Raw genomic sequence first — 19,773 nt, forward strand, 5'->3', positions numbered from 1 at the left:
GGCTTCAGTAATTACAGTAGTATGGAACATATATTTTTTTTCCTTGCCCGGGATTATATATGGACAGAGAGAGCAGAGAGAGTAAGATTTATCAAGGAGCTAAAATCCAAATTGCAGAGAATCAGAGCACAAGATTGAAAGAGGCACGTTTCTCCTCCTGCCAAGTCCTTATCTGGAATCAGAAGAATCTTGTAATATTTGATTTTCTCCCAAGCAGCTCTGCGGAGCCGCGCCGCGATCTGCGTTATCCATCTGCCTACTTTGGAGCCGGCTGTTTCACTGTTTGGCGGTTTAAACGGTTTCCGTTTCTGCCAGCGCATTAAGAAAGGCTCTCGTGTTAAATTAAGTCAATTAATAAATGGAGACACATTAAGCAATCAATTTTGTCAGCCTATCTCCCCAGCATTATGTATGGCTGGCTGTAATCACAAGATAAATGCTATGTGCTCCTCTATGGTGGTAACGTCCAATGATACGTCCTCCGCCGGGCTCGATTCATCAGGGAGTTTCAGTCGGGGAGGCATTTGTTATTGGCTGTCTCTGCACCTCAAGGATAACACTTCTGTCCTTTTCATTGGCCTCCTCACTGCCGCAAGATTCTAACCGTCTTATTTCGATGATGAATATGAAGGCACGCTAAGCCGGGCAGGAGCCGAGTGTCTCGGAGGCTGCGCTACTTCCACAGCCCAAGGACTTACAGCTGCCTCGGCGGCCTTCCTGTGCCAACCACCCCCCAAAAGTTGTGATGCTTTTCTTCACCCAGTGCTTTGGGGCTGTGTTAGATCTCATTCACCTGCGCTTTCAGCACTACAAGGCTAAACGGGTCTTCTCCGCCGCGGGGCAACTTGTCTGCGTCGTAAACCCCACGCACAACCTAAAGGTGAGTTGCTCTGCATGGTTTTCGATTCACGCCGCTCGGGTCCAAGTCCTGCCCCCCGCGCGCTCCTGCGTGCTCGCGGAGCTCCTGCGAAAGCTGGCTCGCTGGTGCTGGGACCATGGTGGGTGCCCGGAGAGGCTGCCTCGGCTCCTTCTCGCTGTCTGGGTGGCTTGGCGCTCTCCGTGACCCTGTGTTTTTACCCTGACTAGCAACAACAGCTGAAGTGACAGTCAGTCTAGTTTCTTTCTCCCAAGCTGTCGGCCTGAGGGAGGTGGCGGTCAGAAGTGGAGGTGGTGGAGGGAGTAGGGGGGCGTCCCCCTCTGTCTCCCAAATATTTGTGGGCAAGTGCCCTAGAGGCAGGATTTGAAAAGTTACGCAAACTGCCATCTGCCGCATGTGTTGGAAAGGACAGGGGAGCCCATGGATTTTGGACGCCCCCTCTGTGTACTGCGGAAGTAATGGGGGCAGGCACCTCCAGACAGGGACCTGGGAGTTGGCAAGGGGGCTCTTTCTGCAAACTGTTTTTCCTTGCGCTCAGACTCGGAGTGTGTGTGTGTGTGTGTGTGTGTGTGTGTGAGAGAGAGAGAGAGAGAGAGAGAGAGAGAGAGAGAGAGAGAGAGAGAGAGAGAGAGAGAGAATGAATACGAACATCAGGAGTTCCTGTTCTTTGGTTTCTGGAGCTAGATGCGCCCCTTGCACTGAGGACGAGGACGGGAGGAGGCTGCTTGCTTCGATTGTGTAATAATGCACCCGGCTCCGAGCTGCCGCCTGAATCACCCCGGGCGGCTGCGGGTGCCTTGCGGCCTGCGTGCGACCTCCTGGCTGTGCGTCTGGCGCCGCTGCCTCTGCTTTCGTGCCTTTAGGTCAATGCCCTATAAAAGTGCAGCCAAAATATGGGATGCGGGAGGACCGCATCTCATCCCAGCCAAAACTGATGGGACAATGAAGAGCCGCTGGCAAGGGGTGGTGGGGAAGCGGGGAAGGTCGTGCAGTCGTGGGGGGTGGGGGGCGCGGAGGGGAGGACGCAGCTGGCCTCTCCCCAAATGTGAAACTCTGAGCCATCATGGCTCTGTACTAAAACAAGCGATGGACGGACTCCCTGGGAGTTGCTTTCCTGTCCTCACTCTACCCAGAGTCGAGAGACGGGGGAAGGGCATGTCTGCAGGGAGAGTGCTGGAACAATCTCTCAGGATAGATCTGTCATGTTCATCGCTGCTCTTGCCCGGGAAGTGTTGCTTGTTGCTCCTCACTTTATAAACTATGAACCGTCAGGCTCTCCTCAGCCGGAGCACTGCAGGTCAGCGCCTCCAACCACCCCTCGCCCCCCAATTCCTGGAAGTCCCCAGCAGGGACAGCTGCCTGGAGCCCCTGGGGCCATGTGCCAAGGCCAGTGCTGGGTGGAAGATGTGATGGACGCTGTGGAAGTGCTCTGTGCCCCCACCTAGAGCCGTGGTGCCCAGGCTGTGACTGATACCGCGTCAGGCAGTCGCTGTCTCTCTCTCATCTCTGTGGTCTCTGTCCCCTCCTCTTGCTATTTCTTTTTTCATTCATGGCTTAGTTTTATAAATGAGAATTCACCACCAGTCATCCTTGGCAAAGCAAGTGTATGGTGCACATACTAAAAAATGATTCTGAATTTCATTTCATGGCCACTTTTGAGACCACATTCAAACTCCCATTATTTTGTCACTTCACATTAGTTAGTTCCCTATGGCAAGAAATTTTGTTTACTCCTGTTTTGCATTTCAATGCATTTAAAAATTGTTTATGAGATTTAGCATTTCCAGAGTTTGAATTTATATGGTTCATTGGCTGCAGCTGATGATGATGGAGAAAGAGAGAGGTGCTAAGATCTTGGTGTGGAGTGCGGGGGTATGCATCTGTGAATGTATTTCAGTGATGTATGCCTGGATATTGACAAGTAGTCCTGCTGCTTGAACCCAGGGATCCAGAGTCAGGGTTGGAGGCCCTGGATCATGTCTGACCAGCTGTGTGACCTCAAAAGACTCGACCTCTCTGAGCCTTTCCTTCCTCACCTTCAAAATGAACCTATGAATACCTGTCCCACCTCCTCCATGGCTCTGTGAGGCTGAAAAGAGATACTGGAAGTGGACGTGCTTTATAACACTCTCCTCCAAAAAAACATTATGTTATTGCACATAATGCGTAGGGGGCCATTAGGACCTTCAAAAGTTGTCACTTAAAGCCTATGGCCAACTTAGAAACCACATAAGCAGTAACATAAAAATAGGTGACATATCTTTTGAGAGGCTGTTTTCCATGGCTCACTTTTTCAAATGCATTCTCATTTGGCTTTTCATTTCCCATTAAAAAAAAAAAAAAAAAACTAAGAGATTTTGTTCAAATGAGCATCACCGCAGGTAAACAAAGCAAATTGAACGCTGCTAATGTGAGCAGGGGGTGTGGCAGGGCACACAGGACTCAGAGGCTGCCTCCATCGAGGTCCGGGTCCCCGTAAACTCCTCATGCTCACCCATGGTCCAGGTGGCCCATCAGGTAAGCTTTACCTGCTTCTCAGACCTGGCAGCTAACAGTGGCCGCAGAGAAGTTAAAGCAGTAATCCTGTAGGAGCACTGCTGCTCCCATCACTTATACCAAAAAGTGCGTAAAACCTCAAGAGAAAAGTGCGCCTTCTAGGCACTAATTTCCGTAGATAGACCACAGAAATATACCTTGGATAGAATAAGCTGTGATCCACGTGGGGAAAATTCTTCCTTTAAAGAAAAATAAAACGCTGTGGCAGTGTTAACCCAGAATAGCTATTGATCTGTGGTGCTTCCCGCACTTTGTGTGACAAGCTGGTACACGAAGGGATGACCAAGGACAGAGAGCTTGCGACCTCGCTTTCAATTTTCTGGGTGGCATGTAGCTACAAAGAGGGCTGGGCAGCCTGCGTTTTTTCCTTGTGGGAGCATTTTTGCACTTTGTCCTTTCCTGGGCTTTCCTGAGAATGCTGACAATATTTTAGGACCCGAGGCAAGTGCTGAGTTATAATCAAAATTCACTGACTGAGCAGAGAAAATCGTGTATTTACTATGCTTCTATAGGTCACCTTCATTCTCAGTCTTATTATGGCCATTACTCAGTGACCTGGGGCTCCTGCAAAGCTGATGCCTTTCCTTCTCAATGCACAAGCCTTCCCAGGAATGCAGACACCCCAGTTCAAGCCATTCCACCCCTCAACCCCACCCTAATTAAAAGGGCTGTTTAGTGTAGATGGCCTGGGATGTTTGCTTTAAACAGTCCCTCCGCAGAGAAGGGTCCCTAGCAGAGCGTCTCTGGAGTGCAAATGACACTCTGTTCCCCTCTGTCTGTCTGTCTCTGCCTGTGGGGATGACTCCTTGTGCGGATGCTGCCCTCCATTACCCCATCCCAAGCCATGAAAGTGACCACCCAGGATCCAGTGTTCCTGGCTGGCTGCCCTCTGCGTCTTCACTCGCAGAGGTTACTAAAATGTGGCCTGGGGGGCATCAGGCTGGCCTGGTGAGGTGAGGGGAGGCGAGGAGAGGAGGGCTCCTGGTCTGGATTCACCACTCCCTTCCCCTCCTCTCCTTTGCTTGTTTCCAAACCCAAGAAGCCTCTCTCCTAGCTCCACACTAGCCGTTTCTATAATGCCCTGCCCTGGGCCGCCCTCCCTTCCTCTGCCAGTCCCTGAACCTAGGCCTCTTCAGGAAAGGGTCTGTAGTGGCAGCCAGAGCCCCTCTGGCTCAGTCCTCAGAGCTTCCCAAGCAGACAGTAGCTGAGCTAAGGCTGGCTGGGTAACTTCCTTCTCTTACCCACAGCCCTTGATAAACCACTTTCTGAAAGAAGACCAGCAAAGCGCTTCTGGCAAACTTCCGAAAGGCCCTTGCTAGTGCCAGCGGCATTGCTGAGACCCCCAGAGCCCTCCCCAGCATCCAGGCCCGACGAAGCAACCTCCCCACCTGTCCTGGGAGGCTCTTCATGCTTCTACCCAGGCTTCCCAGAGCTCTTCTCTATGGTAACCAGTTAACCTTCGGTTTACACACACGCATGCAGTGGTGGGAGTGGCATACGGGACAATGGCTTTCAGTGCTTGATAGGTACCAAATCTAAGATTAGGACATTTTAGTACCATTACTTGAAGCATCCAGGTGCCTTTCATTCTAAGACCACCTGTGTGGATGGAGTGTGCTAAGTGGTGAGAGGGATGGGTGGGGGTGCTTGGAGGAGGCAGGGCCTCATCAAAAGAGGGAGCCAGGGGAGAAGCATGGAAAAGCCAAACAGCACCTGCCCCGACCGGTGATGGCACAGTCTTTGGCAGCTCATGCAGCCTGGGGCTTCCACCAACTCTTCCTGACACAGCGCAGCAGGCAGCCCAGTGACAGCTAAAGACCTTAGCATGGTTTCTAGAGGTTTAGTGGTGGCTTTTGGAGTGTTCAGTCTGAATTTCTCCATTAAAGCAGTCAAAGGCTCCAACAAGACCGTTTAGCAGCGAGTGTGGGTTACTCAGTTCATATTGACACAGCCACCTCAAGGGGCCCACCCCCAGTCCTCTGCAAATGTCACCGTCTTCCTTTTGCTGCACGGCCTTGAGCCTCTTCACAGCTCATTAGCAGCTTCCAGGGACTGGAAAGGATGAGAAAGGGAGGGGCTCACGCTAGGAGCTTTATTCTCCAGGCTTTCCTCTGCCCCCTCTTCCAACCCTTTGGTTTCTGTGAATATTGTATGACACTCCCCTCTGTGGGCACGGAGCAGTCATGGGGCTTTTCTGGTTCATGGTGATTGCAAATGAGGCTCCCGAGTCACATAAATGGACGCCCTGAGCCCTGAGGAGCAGTCATTTGGTGAACTGCGGGCTAGTGATGGAGTTGCAGAGTGGGGGTGGGGGGGACTGGCTCTGAGATGAGGCGAGCTGATTGCCTCTGAACCACATTGAGCCGGCAGCCCCAAAGCAAATCTTACGGAACTCCTTTCACCAAGGTCCCTCAAGCTGCAGAGGCTGTTTGGAAGAAATTAGAAAACAGGTACCGAGAGCTTACTTTGAAAGGCGCAGAGAGGTCAGAGTGATTTGGATGGCTTCCCTGGGGTAAGGCAGAATTTTTCTAGCAATTAACAGTAAGAAAAAAAAAATTAACTGTCTGTGAAGGTATTTTACCCTTAGCAAAGTCATCTTGACTCAACCAGCTCTGTTCCCCAAAGGGAAAAGTTGACCTGTTTAGACATTAAATGTTGCGTGGAAGGGGTCAACCTGGAGAAAGGAAACCTGCCCTCCCACGGAGGCCTGCGACCCAGGAATGATGGGAAGAATGTCAGAACTGGAAGGTTATTTGACCGTCGAGGAAACTGAGGCCAGAGAGGGGAGGTGACTTGTATGTTTCCTCGGGCTGCGGTAACAAATGACCACAAACTAGGCAGCTTAAAACCAGAGAAATGTATTCTCCCCAGCCCAGTAAGCTAGAAATCCAGAGTCAAGGTGTCCTCAGGGCCACACTCTCTCTGAGGCTCCAGGGGACGGTCTGTTCCTTGCGTCAGCCAGCTTGCGGTGGCTCCATGTGTTCCCTGACTTGTGGCTGTGTCACGCCAATCCCTGCCTCTGTGGTCACATGGCCGTCCTCCCTTCTCTGTGTGTCCTCTCTTCTGTGTGTCTATCTTCTAAGAATAGATGTGATTGCATTTAGGGCCTACCCGGATAATCCAAGATAAACGTCTCCTCTCGAAAGCCTGGATGGAAGCACACCTTTAGTCGTAGAATAGCCCCCCTTTTCCCACAGGAGGTAATTCTCACAGGTTCCAGGCACTGGGATGTGAACATATGTTTTGGGGGGCCACCATTGAACCCATGCAGGACTTTTGCAAAGTCAACCTATTTCCTAACAGAATTAGAACCAGAACCTAGGTGTCCTAATGACAGACCTACATACCTACACTGCCTTCAAATTATCCCAAACTGTGGTCCTTTGTGGGTACCTGCTGTGAGAGCAGAAAATCGCAGCGACCCCCTTCCGACACCCCACCACTCTGCCCTGGGCCAGCAATATGACCCCAGGGACTGTACCCCACGGCCTACCATCTCCCCTTCACCAGACCCGTATTTCCATAACAAATTAGAGCCCTCTCCAACATCAATCATCCCCTTAAATCTTTCCTTTCCTTTTTCAAATTCTTTTAAAAATAATACAATTCACATGGATGCATGCACATCATATCTTAAAAATCAAATGATAATAAGATACAGAGTCAAAAGCATGGCTGGAGCTTCACATTTTGCCCTTGGTGCATATTTTATAAACCCACCCGATCAACATGGAGAGAAGCAGCAGGTGTAAGGAAAACCCCAGCTCTGGGAGAGACAGCGCTGAATTCTGGTCCAGACTGTGTCACTTGCCCACGTGCGACTTTGAACAAATGACTTGGCCTCAACTCTAAAAAGGAGAAAATAATGCCTTTTCTATGGTGGCGATGAGGGTCACTTGAGCTCACAGAGGGACACTGTCTGCCACTGAGGAGAGTCGGGAATCATAGCAATTACTGTCAACACCGTCCTTATGATGAAAGCAAGCCCACCTGGCCATCTTTCTCCGCCTTTCCTCCCTCTCTGCAAGCCTCTGTGCTGGCTGGTCCTTGGGATGCAAATTGCCCTTGGCCAAGAAGAAAATTTGGAATAGAACAATTTCTTGCCTTACATAAAAGTTAGCTTTGTCCTTGATGCTTAATTTCAAAGAAAGCCCTGAACCCTGCTTGGGTTCTGAGCCCAGAAATCCAGTGGGAGAGAGTCAGGGCCTTGGGAAGACAGGGTTTCCATGTTGGGACAGGGGCTGAAGAGTTGGGTCCCCCGTCGTTCTTACAGCCAGGAGCCCAGCAGTTCAGTCCTCTTCTCCTGAAGCCTTTCCGTTGTGATCATAAAATACAGTGAATGCTGCCGCCAAGTGCCATCCGACGGAAAGGCAGGGATCTTCAATACAGGAAGCGGCAGGTCGCACCTTAGTAACAGTGTGTGACAAGTTTCAACTTGCTTGGTGTAGTCAGTCAGGTGTGAGCTACGGTTCAGAGAAATTGTGTTTTAAAGTCGGCCGTAACTCACCCTCCATCATGACAACGCTCTGTGTCACACATTGCTTCTGGTATGGCAATTTCTGTCAAGTAAAAACATTACGGTGTGGCCTCACCCACCTTATTCTCCAGACCTGGAACCATGCAACTTCTGGCTCTTCCCCAAAGACAAACTGATTCAGGACATGGAGGCAGCCACGACAGTGCAACTAAAGACATGCAGGAACGAGGACTCAGGAAAGAAGACTTCCAGAACTGCTTCAGAAAGTGGCAAGAATGGTGGGATAAGTGTGTCTGAAGGGAGGGGGAGTATTTGGGGGGGGTTAAGTGTATATAGCGAGGACAGGGATGAGGCTCCAAGCGAAGTCATCAAAGCCACAAAGCCATAGCCCCAGACTTTCAGATAGTAGGATGGACCATGTTCTGCTACCAAACACTACATTTTCATCTTGACCGTGGGCCCAGGATGAAAGAGCCATCAGAAAACAGATTTGAAACCAGCCTGATGTTTTTAGCTAAAGAACAGGGTCCTCATGGATAATTTAGAATTGTGGTCTAACGGGAAATGTCAGCTTTCCTTGCAAGATGCTGGATCTCTTAATCATTTCTTGGTCCTTTAATGTATTTTTAATCATGAATCCATGATTAGGAGATGTGTGCTGCAGGGCTGTCTCCAGCCACGGCACTAGGAACTCTGGCCAGGAGACAGAGGCCCATGGACAGGGCAGAGCCAGGCCCCCAGGACAAAACCAGAGAGTGTCCTCCTCCATGGAGGAGAAAGGCCATTGCAGACCACGTTTGGAGAAGGAAGACGGGCTTAACTTGGCATCAGGAAAGCCCCACAGAGATGGAACCAAACCCAGATCAATAACACATTTTCCAAAAGGCTGGCCAGCAAGTCTAGCCATCTGCCCAGCTTTGTAGCCAAATGCCACGGCCCCTCAGATCTGACTCCTGCGACCTTGACAAGGACATGTCAGGAAGTCTGAGGCAAGTAGCCACTCGGAACCTCAGGCTCCCTTTCTGTAAACAGGGTATGTTGTGGCTTATACTAAGCTTAGCTGACTACACGTCCTGAAGCCCTCAGACAATAGTTTTCCACTATCTCAGTTATGCATGTAATAATAATAATAATGATAATAATAATAAACAACCACAGCATGACGACCATTTATCGAAGGCATGCTATGTCCAGGAAGAGTGTTAAATGTTGTGTATTTGATTCTCACTAGGAAGTGGTATATTATTGTCATTCTCCTTCAGACAGAATATAAAAAGCAGAAAAAGGTTAAAGAGTTTGCTCAATGTCACATTGCTCTTTGTGGCAAAACCTTTTAAAATTAAAATCCCATGCTTTTAAGCACTTCCTGATAGGTCATCCCTTAGTGTTCTTTTTTCACAACAAACAAGTGAGCCAAATGCTTGGCCATAGGACCGATACTGATTGTATGACATTTCATTTAAAAGTATTGACCTGGGATCCTGTCATTCACCCTGGTGTATACATCAAACGCACACTCGATGCCCCGCTGCTTGTGGACGACCCTGGGAGGCATGCCCCAGGCTTCTCTGTGCTGCCCGTGGATACAAGCCTGTGGTTCACAGCAGTGACTTTGTTCCCTTCCTCCTGCCTCCGAAATAAACTCCTGCACCCAAGTCCTTATCTCAGGCTCTGTTTTGGGGAAACCAGTGAGGACTAGTATGTGTATATGTTATTCTAATAGCTAATGTTCGTTGAGCATTTACTAAGTGCCAAGTGCTTTGCTAAGTGACTTACATGAATTAATTGCCCTTTTTCTTTTAAGTCCCCAGAACCATGCCGTCAGTATAGGCCCACCTCACACAGGAGGAAGCTGAGCCATACAGAGATTCAGTCAGTCATGCCAGGGTGCGTCCTGTGAGTGGTAGAGTTTAGCGGGTGCTCTAACCTCTCTGTTAAGCTGTCTCTCCCTCTTGATCACAGAATTGGTTGTCTGGAAGCTTCTGCAAAGAGCCCAACCATCCACATTCAGGCTCCATAAAATTTACGCTTTGCATAAAATACTTGAGGGAAACCTTTGCAACAACTTGACTGAAATCCCCAACTCAAAATGATCCTGCAGGAAAGGAAACTTGTGCTCTATAGCCATGCGTTTAAAAATAGGTTACAGGGTTTGACAGTGGACAGAACACCTGAAACAGTGACCCCCAAATCGGGAACGTAGGATCGTCTTATCAGTACCTGACTTCTCAGTGACAATGGCAGCTTGAAAACACTTGGCCCAGGAAGTTTCCTCAGACATGCAGACGCTCTCTAAGCATCGGGATAGCATCAGACAGCCGCCTTTTCTCTGAGGAAAGAAGAAAGGAGAGAAATGATTTCCTACTGAAGCAAAAATGCCCTTTACGAGAACCGTGGCCCTTGCCATGTCACACCCGTCCGCTGAGGGGGCGCAGGCCTTTGGAATTTCCCTTCTCATTCGCAGCCATACTTCATTACCAAATTTACTTTTTTTAAAACAAAGAGGAACAAAATTTTAATGACTGTTTTCTACCTAATTTAACTCAGTCTCTATCTTGGTTTCTAGTACGCCCTTCCTCTAATGCTCTTCAAACATCTTCTCTTTCCAAAACTGCTGTGGGAAGTCCTGAGTGAGGGAGGCAGCAAGGCGAGAGGTGAGCTTATCGTAGGAAAGTGGAATGATGCTTGTGAGGTTCGTTTCCAGTGTGCAAGCTGGAGAAATTCGGGTCAGGGTTTATACTGCCTCAGAGAGCGTCAGGACACTCAGCCAGGAGCTGTGGAGGGAAGTCACCAAAGTAAGCCCAGAGTCACCTCATGCAGCAGCCCTGACATCTGGGAAAAGTCGCTGAGGGCCGCAGAGGGACACTGAAGTGGAAAGAATTCAGGGAACTCTGTGAGGAAAGTGCCTCAGACATGGGTGACGTGCCATCACCATCATGCCGTCCCCCGTGACACCTGCTCATCACAGCCCCTGATGGTGGGGTGAGCGGGGGTGACATAAAGGCCAACAGGGCAGGGCTGGCAGAGGGACCCTGGCCGGCCTCCCCACAAGCGGGCGGGCTGATAAGCAGCTTAAGTAGCTGCCTCATGGAAACCAAAGCAGTACATCTGTTTATGGTAATTAAATAAATGCCAGTTGGACCCTTCTCAGCGTGCGTACTGAAGCAAGCGCCAGATACCCAAGGCTGTCCAAGAATCGGAGAGAAATTAGAGGCAGAAAGGAGAGCTCCTAGGCACTTTCCCACCCCCACCTTGAAAATTCTTGGCCGAGGAAGTTTCCTCAGAACCAAGAGGCCAAGCTTTTTCCCGCAGTCTGGCTCCCTCCCGGGGGGGTTTTGAACAACTCACTTACCCTTGACTTCTCCAGCTGTGAGGTGAGAGGGTGACCGTCACTCTGTGCCTCTCTCTGAGGTGACCTTGGTGTGCAGTAGTGGGTCTCTACCAGTGGTCTTATCCACATGCTTTTCCAAAGGGGTTTGAGGCAATTTACACCAAATGGTGGAGTGACCAGGTAAATAAAGTAGAAGTAAAAAGGAGAATGCTAGTGGATTAATTGTATGGGCCTAACCCATTTGTCACGGGTGACAGAAATTTAGTAGAAAAGTGAAATTCCATAGGTGTATTTTAAGCACCTCTCAATGTACTAGAAATATCGTGGCCTTTTGGACTCAATGTGGCTTCAAAGTTAGTTCCAATATTTATAACTGTGTGACCCATGGCAAGTTACTTAACCACTCTGGGCTTCATTTTCCTCGTCTATAATAAGACATACTCATACAGTGTGATGCTAAGGAGTAACCGTGACAAATGTACACAAAGGCACGTAGATCAATGTCAGGCACAAGACAAGGCCCTTGTAAATACTGATTTCTCTTTGCTTCCCTCCTTCTTCTCTTCCTTCCTTCCTTCCTTCCTTCTTTTTCCTTTTCCTTTTCCTATGTTTTCCATGTTAAATGAAGAAGTCTCCAGGAAACATGTCCGACATTATTTGATTAGTGGGTTAGAGAGGAATCTCTGAGGATGAGAAAGAAGAGAGTCCTGTCGGGCAGGAAAGGGACAAATTTTCAAGATGTGGAGTGAATCAATTAACTAATCCAAAGTCACCAGATGAGTCTTTTAAATTCTCTGCATCTTATTTTTGTTATCTGGCTGTGGAATTAATAAGATGGATTCCTTCGTGTACCTCAGATCTCCCAAAGGGATCTGGAGGAGAAAGGGGAACGCTGGGAGGTGTTTTCATTACACGAAGTCGGGAATACAGGGCCGCCGTTATGGAGACCAGGGCACGACACCAGACAGATGTGGCGCTTCCCCACAGCAGAGTGGCTGAGCAGTCTGGGGTGCCAGGACCTGCCGTTCTGGGACAGCAAGTGTCGGCACATTTCCCACTACCCATCAGAAAATAAGGATGACAAATGCATTGCCCTCTAACTCTCTGAGATCGCATGGATGCATCCAGGCAGGCAGGATGTGGTGTCTGCAGAGTGACCACCAGCAAGAATTCCAGGCAACCGGTTGGCCTAAGGGAAGGGAGGCAGCAGAAAGCAGCCCACGCTGCCTCCTCTGAAGCCTTCCCTGATAGCCTCTCCCCCAGGGAGAATCAGGCCCTCCTCATTCTGCCTCACTGATCCCTCAGACTCTTTCTCTACGCAGTCATTGGCCCATCTGTGTCTCTGTTGGACGGTGAGTCTCCCAAGGGCTCTGTGTCCCCAGGCCTACAATCCATGGCTGGCACATAGTAGGCTCTTAGTAAATGTGAGTCTAATTAATGAACGGAAGGCTCAGGACTGTGAGAACAAGGCAAGGAAGTGGGAGAACTGAGTGTGTTATCAAGACAGAGGCTCAAGAACACGGAAAGAGACAGAGCCTGTCTCCAAAGCCAGCCCAAGCTAGAAGCCCTGTGTGAGGAGCACAGTGAGGTTACAAGGCCAGAGCTAGACAAGCAGTGCGACTTGGCCCCAAGCCCCCAGATCCCGCCTGCCTGAAAACAGTGTTGGTTTTCTGAGCTTCGACTGGACCTGGGCTCACGGTTGGGGTCAGGGATACAAGAAAGCGTAGTGTAATACTAAATGTTAGACTGAGCATTATTGTGCCTCAGTTCTCCCATCTGTAAAATGGGGATAATAATAGTGCCTCCCTCCTAGGGTTGTCGTGAGGACGAAATGAGTTACTATAGTAAAGTGCTTGGAATGGTGCTTAGCACAGAGTAAATTCTAAGTGGGTGATAGCTATTATTATTGCTGCTGCTGCTGCTGCTTTCGTCGTTATCACTACCAGATGTGAGCAAGGCACACTTAGCCCACAGGCCCTGACGGTGATGCAGAAGGAGAATGAGGAAGCTAGTAACTCCGGGACTTCACGTACTGTGTCATAGCTGTTTCTACCTTCAACTGGTTAGGAGTCGGTCATCTGAAAAATAGTTCTCCACATGCTGTCCAGAAATGTTTTAAGTTCTATTTTTTTGAGAGCCTGGGGAAGAGTCACTCCCACAATGGTGCCAAAAAAAAAAAACAACCCATGGGTTTGGAATTGCTTTGCTGGAGCATTCAAATGAATCAGGGGGTTTTGTGGCTTAGGTGATGGAGGCATCAGTCTTTCTCCATCTGTCATTATAGTCTGTCTTGTGGGCTCTCAGACCTAAAGGGGACAGAAGAACGTTACAAAGCCCCGTTAGTTGTTAAACGAAAGTTCCTGTTTATTTGTTTTTAAACACACACTTATAAACCACTTACTATGTGCCAGATACACCGTTCTAATTACAAATATTAATTCACTTAGTCCTCAAAATGCCCCTACGAAATAGAGTGATTATTACCACTACTCCGCAGATGAGACATGAGGCACAGAGAGGGTAAGCAATGTGCTCACAGCCACACAGCAGTGAGAGCTGGAGCCAGGATGGTGGGTGATCTCAGGAGCCTGCCCCAGAGGCTCTCCTGTGCCTCCTCTTCTGCCTCTTGTCCAAAGGCCTAAGTTGGGGCAAATGCACAAGAAGGGAAGGAGGCCACTCCAGCCCAGGGTCGGTTGAGCTGCCCGCCTGTCCCAGAGTCCCCCACCCAGAACAGCTCTACCTTCCGTGCTGGAAGGAAAGGGGACCCCACAGACCCCACCAGATTCCTAGGGCTCACCCCAGTTGGCCCTGCTTCGGAAGGGAGGCTTTGTTTCCTACAGACACTGAGCAGAGAACCCCAGAAGACGGCCCCCATGAGGATGAGCAGAAGGCCAGTGTCAGCCATGGGCCCTGAGCTCCCCGGGGCCCTGTGGCCTCAGAGCCCTCTACCTCCCTCCTCTTCCCCTGGGTTTTCCACTGTTTCCCAGATAGAACAGGGAGGGCTTGGGGCCGGGGGTCTCCTTCCTTTGATCCAAGCGGAGGGAGGAAGCCCCAGGGAGCCCGTGGATGTCCCAAACAGGTCTGTGTGATTGCCGGGCCTGTCACAATCAGATAGCCTTTTCTTTCCTCTGATAGAGATAAATGTTGATAACTCAATGATGATGAAAACATTGTAAAGTGCCAAGCACAGCATGTTCAGTCACAAAAACCAGGAATAATTGCTGCAGCCTTGCTGCTAAGAAAACCAGTTGTGGAGTCCAGGGTAATTCTAGTAAGAAACTGGCATTCGGGGATTAATTGTTTAGAATATAATGACTGCTACAACCCAAACTAATGAGAACAGAAGGCAGTTTCCAATTTGAATTTCGGGAATGAAATAGGCTTTACCAGGCTGGCTGGTGCAGAAAAAAGAGAATGGAAGGGTTTTTTTTGTTGGTCTTTTTTTTTTTTTTTCAGTTTTAAGCTTAGTACTGATTGGGTGAAAAATAAGAAAGCATTTTGCAAGAACAGCTTTTGAGGAGACTAGCCTAAAAGTCTGTGCAGATGCCTCAGGAAACTTCTGACTGATAATTGAATACCTGGCTGAGCTGTCCTGAGAGCCCCTAAGCAGGTCTGCCGCAGCAAGGCAGGGGTGAGGGAGAGGGAGCCGGGAGCACGCCATCTCCCCTGTCTGAATCTGTCCCCTCCTGGTAACCAGACGGATAGCAGCACTTACCCTGCCAGCCTCAATGGCTTATTGTGAGGATCAAAGGAGACAATATCTGACAAAGCGCTCCCAAAGTCACAGTGTGGGTGGGAAGTATTATTTCTCATTCCTTTTTTTTTCCCTCAGCCCTGTCTTGTTCTAAAAAGGACTCAAGGCCACCTACCTATTTTTTTTCTCTCATTTCTTGCAGAGCTATGAGCACCCTGCAGAATAACTGTCGTGGCAGGCAGTGTGATTCAGTATCAAAAAAGACACAGGATGGTTTGCTGAGAGGGCCCCAGAGGGAGTAGAACCATTGCCAGGTCTTCAGAGTGAGGAACGCACTATGGATAGTGGTCGAGGGAGGAAAGAAGATGGGGTAACCCATTCGTTCGTGTGTCCATTTATTGAGCATCTATTTAGTTATCAAGGGCCTTCTATGGAGAGTGGCACTAGAATGGAGAGATTTTAAGAACCCTCAAAAGACACCTACATAACAGGTACCTCCTGGGAGAGGTCCCACATTCTTCACCAGTTTTCCAATTCGTATCCAGTTTCCTCCCCTCTCTGCCCCTGCTTTCTAGCTGATGTTGAGTAATGAGGATGCTGAACTCAATCCCCCTGAATTCTTTCAACTAACTGGAAGGCACACTCCTCGAAGTCCCCCCGGAAAGGAGGACTCCCCAGCTTGCTTCCCAGACTTGAGTGGTCAGTGTACGTTCTGAGAATGGATTTACACCTGACCCTGGATTCTGGGGCGCCACCCTCAGACCAGACAAGAGGGGATCCTAAGCCCCAAGCTCTGCAGGTCCCCCCCCCAGTCCTCCTCCAGGTGTGCCCCACCCCGTGGGGGGAGGAATCTGCAGCCCCAAGTAAGCGTTGCTACCTGCAGCTTGCACTTCCCTTTCCAGGCCCCTCTCTGGGTATCGGGAGCTTGTCTTCTGCAGACCTGTCCACCCGAGGATGCACCTGCCACCAGCATGCATGTCCTTAGGCCTGGCAGGTAGTCCGGCTTCATTTTTGTGTTGACTGTGGACAGAACTTAGATGGACAGGCTGGGGTGGCCATATCCATACGTCAGGTAGTGGATGGAGCCAGAGACAGGAAGAGAAGCAAGTGGGCTGCCCAGCCTGGAGCCATAGCTGACTTTCTCCACTCCGTGTTCCAGAACTCTGAGCTGTCTAAATTCAAGACGGGCCTTCTAACATATTCTGAAGATGTTTGTGTATCAAGATAGGAAGGAAAAATGTGCTTTACTAACAGTCTGTTGGCTTAGTGTGTAACTCTGAAATACTAGACAAATAGTCTGTGGGCCTCTACTTGACCTTTGCCCTGGGTCTCCCTCACATTAGGGGATGGCCTGCACCTCAGCCAGACAGAAAGGAAGTCCTCCCCTCCAGAAGAGGCAGATCGTGGCAGATGGTTCTTGTGTTCTGAACACAAAAGCCTATAAAAATTCAAGACAATTGCTACTCTAGTTCGGGACAATACACGATTTATGAGCAGACCTGGGAGAGACAAGCACCCCTTGGTCTTCTCTGGAGACAGAAATGCAGAAAGGGAAACGAGCAAGATCATTTTGCCTCATACTGACTGATGGAGATAGATGTCAGAAGAGGGGATACCTGGAGAAGGGGGTGCAAGGGAACTGACCGGAAAGGGACATGCGAGAAGCTTCCAGGATGCTGGAAGTAGCATGACGTGAGCAGTGGTTCCTGGGTTATGCACCTGTTAAAATTCACCAAGCTGCACACTTAAGATTAATGCGCTTTACACACAAGTGGTTTTTGGAGTCCATCAGCTTGGGCTTGCCAGCTCTATGCCCTTGAGCAAGGTACTTATCCTCGTAAAGCTCGATTTACTGAACGCTTGGTGGGTGCGATGAACATTTGACCCACAGCAACGGGGAAAAGGGGAGGAGCCGGTGCCCCGTCCATGGCGGTCCTTTGTCCTACGGGCCCGTCAACTACTATTCAATTAGCCGTTGCTTATTAAAATGCTTGAAACTGCTAACCGCAACGTGAAAAGGCCTTTCACAGAGAGAGGCAAACGACTTTCTTTGACATTCGTAAGAATAGGTAGCTATTTGGACATCATTCATTCAGGTAGAAGCCCAAATAGTGTTCCGATTAGGAAACATAGGCAAAGGGAATTTTTGAGAAAGGGAAGGAGAACAGTTACATCCACAGAAGGAAGGTGTTTCTACTGGTGCAGGTAACATAACACAGTGATGTTAATTCTAAATTTTTTTTTAATTTGCAGTCCGGTAGTCATAGTAACTGCTTTCTTGTTATCTTTGCAAAGAGTTCTTTGGGAAACAAGGTGGCTTGGGCCCAATCTGAAGGTTACTTTGTCCTGTTTTAACAATCCAAGGTTTGAGGCATACGACGAGCCAGGCAGTTCCTCTAGGGTGGCAGCTCTGGCCCCATTGTAAGTGGCTCCGTTTACACTATTGTTTACAAAACTTTGAAATGTATAGATTTTTTTGAAGGTACAGGTTTTCTAAATGCAACAAAATGAGTTAGCTCTGTCCAAAACTCTCCTGCTTACTGACTATTCTGTCAACACCACCTGTAGTCACTGCCTGACTTCTTTGAAACCACACTCGGTCTAGGAGTCCACTTTTCTGCGTGGCAGACGGGTTACCCTTCACCATCGGGCCTCACAAGGCCCCTGGAATTCAGTCCAAGGGGAACTGGAGCACACTGTTGAAACTGGCTTATTGCAAAGGACGTTTGTTGCTCCCGGGGTGGACTTCACCTCGGTCCCTGAAAGAAGCCAGGTCCTGTCTGCCTGTGACTCTGTCTGGTAAATTCCTGGCTCTGACCTCACACCACACAACGCTCAGCAGGGGTGACGAGGACATTCTGACTGTTCTTCTGTTAAGTGAGCTGGGAGAGCAGTTTTTGAGTCTCGCAAAATATTGATTGTGCCTTCCTGATTATACTTCTGTTAAATTACGCTGTTCTCTAAATTCAACTTCAGAAGGAGAAGTAGGCTTTGACGCAGAGCCCTAGAAGCTTCGAGAGTAGCACTCATACATTCTAACCTTTACCTGATGCCCTCCAAGGACAAGGGACCATCCCAGGCCCAGTGAGAGGACAGGAGGGAGCTCTCAGCCCTCAGAGAGCTCCCCTGGCAATCCCCTAAAGAGGCATCAGGAATGAGAACTTCCGCCACGGCTTTGGAAGTGTGTCCAGCTAACCACAGTACAAGTCAGGCTGGGACAAATACTCAGGAAGAGAAGGGCAGGACAGAGACCTGAACAGAGCGCTCCCAGACGCCAGGCACGAGGGCTGCTTTGTCTGTATCTCAGCAAGTTCTCTCAGCAACCTGTCAAAGCAGTTATTTTATTCTTATTTTACAAGTGAGGAAACTGAGGTTCAGAGAAGCTAAGACCTGGCCCAACGTCACAGAGTCTGTAAGTGGAGCCAGAACTGGCTCCATAATTTGTAGGGCACAGTGCAAAGTAAAACTATCGGGCCCTGTGCTAAAAAATTAGCATGGCAGTGACAGCGGTGCATCAAATCAAGTATGGGGACCTTCTAAGCCTGGGACCGTGTGTAGCTGCTCAGGTTGGAGGCCCATGAAGCCAGCCTTGAATGGAGGAGCTACGAAGAATTATGGAAGGAAGAAGGAGGGAGAGACTAACCTTGGTTGGAACAACTGAGAAAATGAAGAGCTTTACTGATACAGGTGGCGGTGAACCAGAAGGGGAATGTCACTTTGGTTTCCTATAGTAACATACATGACTACAATGCCAATGTTTTGTAACCATAGCCAGACAGAGCCAGGAGCTTAGGGGTCTCCTGAAGCTTGTGGCACTTAGGAGTCTGTCCTGGGAGCAAGCTGCCACTTCTTGGTACTGTTCTGTGCTATCTGTCACTTTCCCAATTCCTCTGAGAATTCTGTGGCCTTCTGGACCAGCTCCAGGCCTGGATGGGACCTGTCTGCATTGTTCTCTATCCGTGAGGAGTAAGATCGGGTGGAAAGAACAGAACAATCGAGCATCAGTGGCTTGGACAAATAAGGTTTGTTTTTCTCACAAACAAGTCTAAGAGTAGATTTTTTTTTTAGCATTAGTTCAGGTTCTCAAAGTGTTGGTATTGGCCTCTCTGGGATTTTCTCTTCCTTCCCGTCAGGGTGCCACCTCATGGTTGCAGTATGCTTGCGACAGCTCTAACCATCTTCACTGCATTCAAGACAAAGAGAAAGGGAAAGGGTGACGCTATGCCCAAAACGGAAGCAGCAGTTGTCTCAGAATCCCCGCCTCCAAAGGGTGGCCCTTAAGTTTCACCGACCGGAGCTGGGTCACACAGCCACCCAGAATTGCCAAGAAGGGCAGGGAAACACCCAAGTCACGGTTATCCTGGGTGTCAATCTGGGGGTGCCTGTTACCCCAGGAGTGTGGGGAGCTGGCAGCCTCTGCAGCCCACAGCCTGCAGCTCCATGTCACTTCATCTCTTCCCTTCGGGGTACGGCCAGCCCGCCATGTCCCTGGGTTTCACCTCTGAGCATTCAAACAACCACGGATGGAAAATAAGTTGGTTGAATCCACAGATTCGGAACCCATGGACATGGAGGGTGTGCTCGGGGCTTGAGTACCCTCAGATTTGGGGATCCACAGAGAGTCCTGGAATCAATCCCTAGCGGGTACCAAGGGAGGACTGTGCTTACAACTGACAGAGAGGGTTTAGGGCTTTCTGAGCATGCCCAACTCTCCTGCGGGACTGCAAACTCCCAGACGGCAAATCCGTGTTCGATCTGAAAATGTATTTAATGACGTCAACTGCGTTAGGAGCTGTGGTTGTGCTACAATCCATTAATGAGCAATAAAGGCTACAACA

At 49.4% G+C, this 19,773-nt stretch overlaps 1 protein-coding gene across 1 annotated transcript in view; it reads left to right on the forward strand.

The window, feature by feature from the left end:
* Positions 1-557: 557 nt before the first annotated feature.
* Positions 558-19,773, forward strand: part of SIAH3 (siah E3 ubiquitin protein ligase family member 3) — a 59,468-nt gene continuing 40,252 nt past the window's right edge. Inside the window, exon 1 of the mRNA XM_033105153.1 lies at positions 558-880. Within this exon, the coding sequence (XP_032961044.1) occupies positions 746-880 (135 nt within the window). The 5' untranslated portion in view covers positions 558-745. The remainder of the gene's footprint in view (positions 881-19,773) is intronic.

Source organism: Rhinolophus ferrumequinum, chromosome 4 (genome assembly GCF_004115265.2).
Source record: "Rhinolophus ferrumequinum isolate MPI-CBG mRhiFer1 chromosome 4, mRhiFer1_v1.p, whole genome shotgun sequence".
NCBI classification, from domain to species: Eukaryota; Metazoa; Chordata; class Mammalia; order Chiroptera; family Rhinolophidae; genus Rhinolophus; species Rhinolophus ferrumequinum.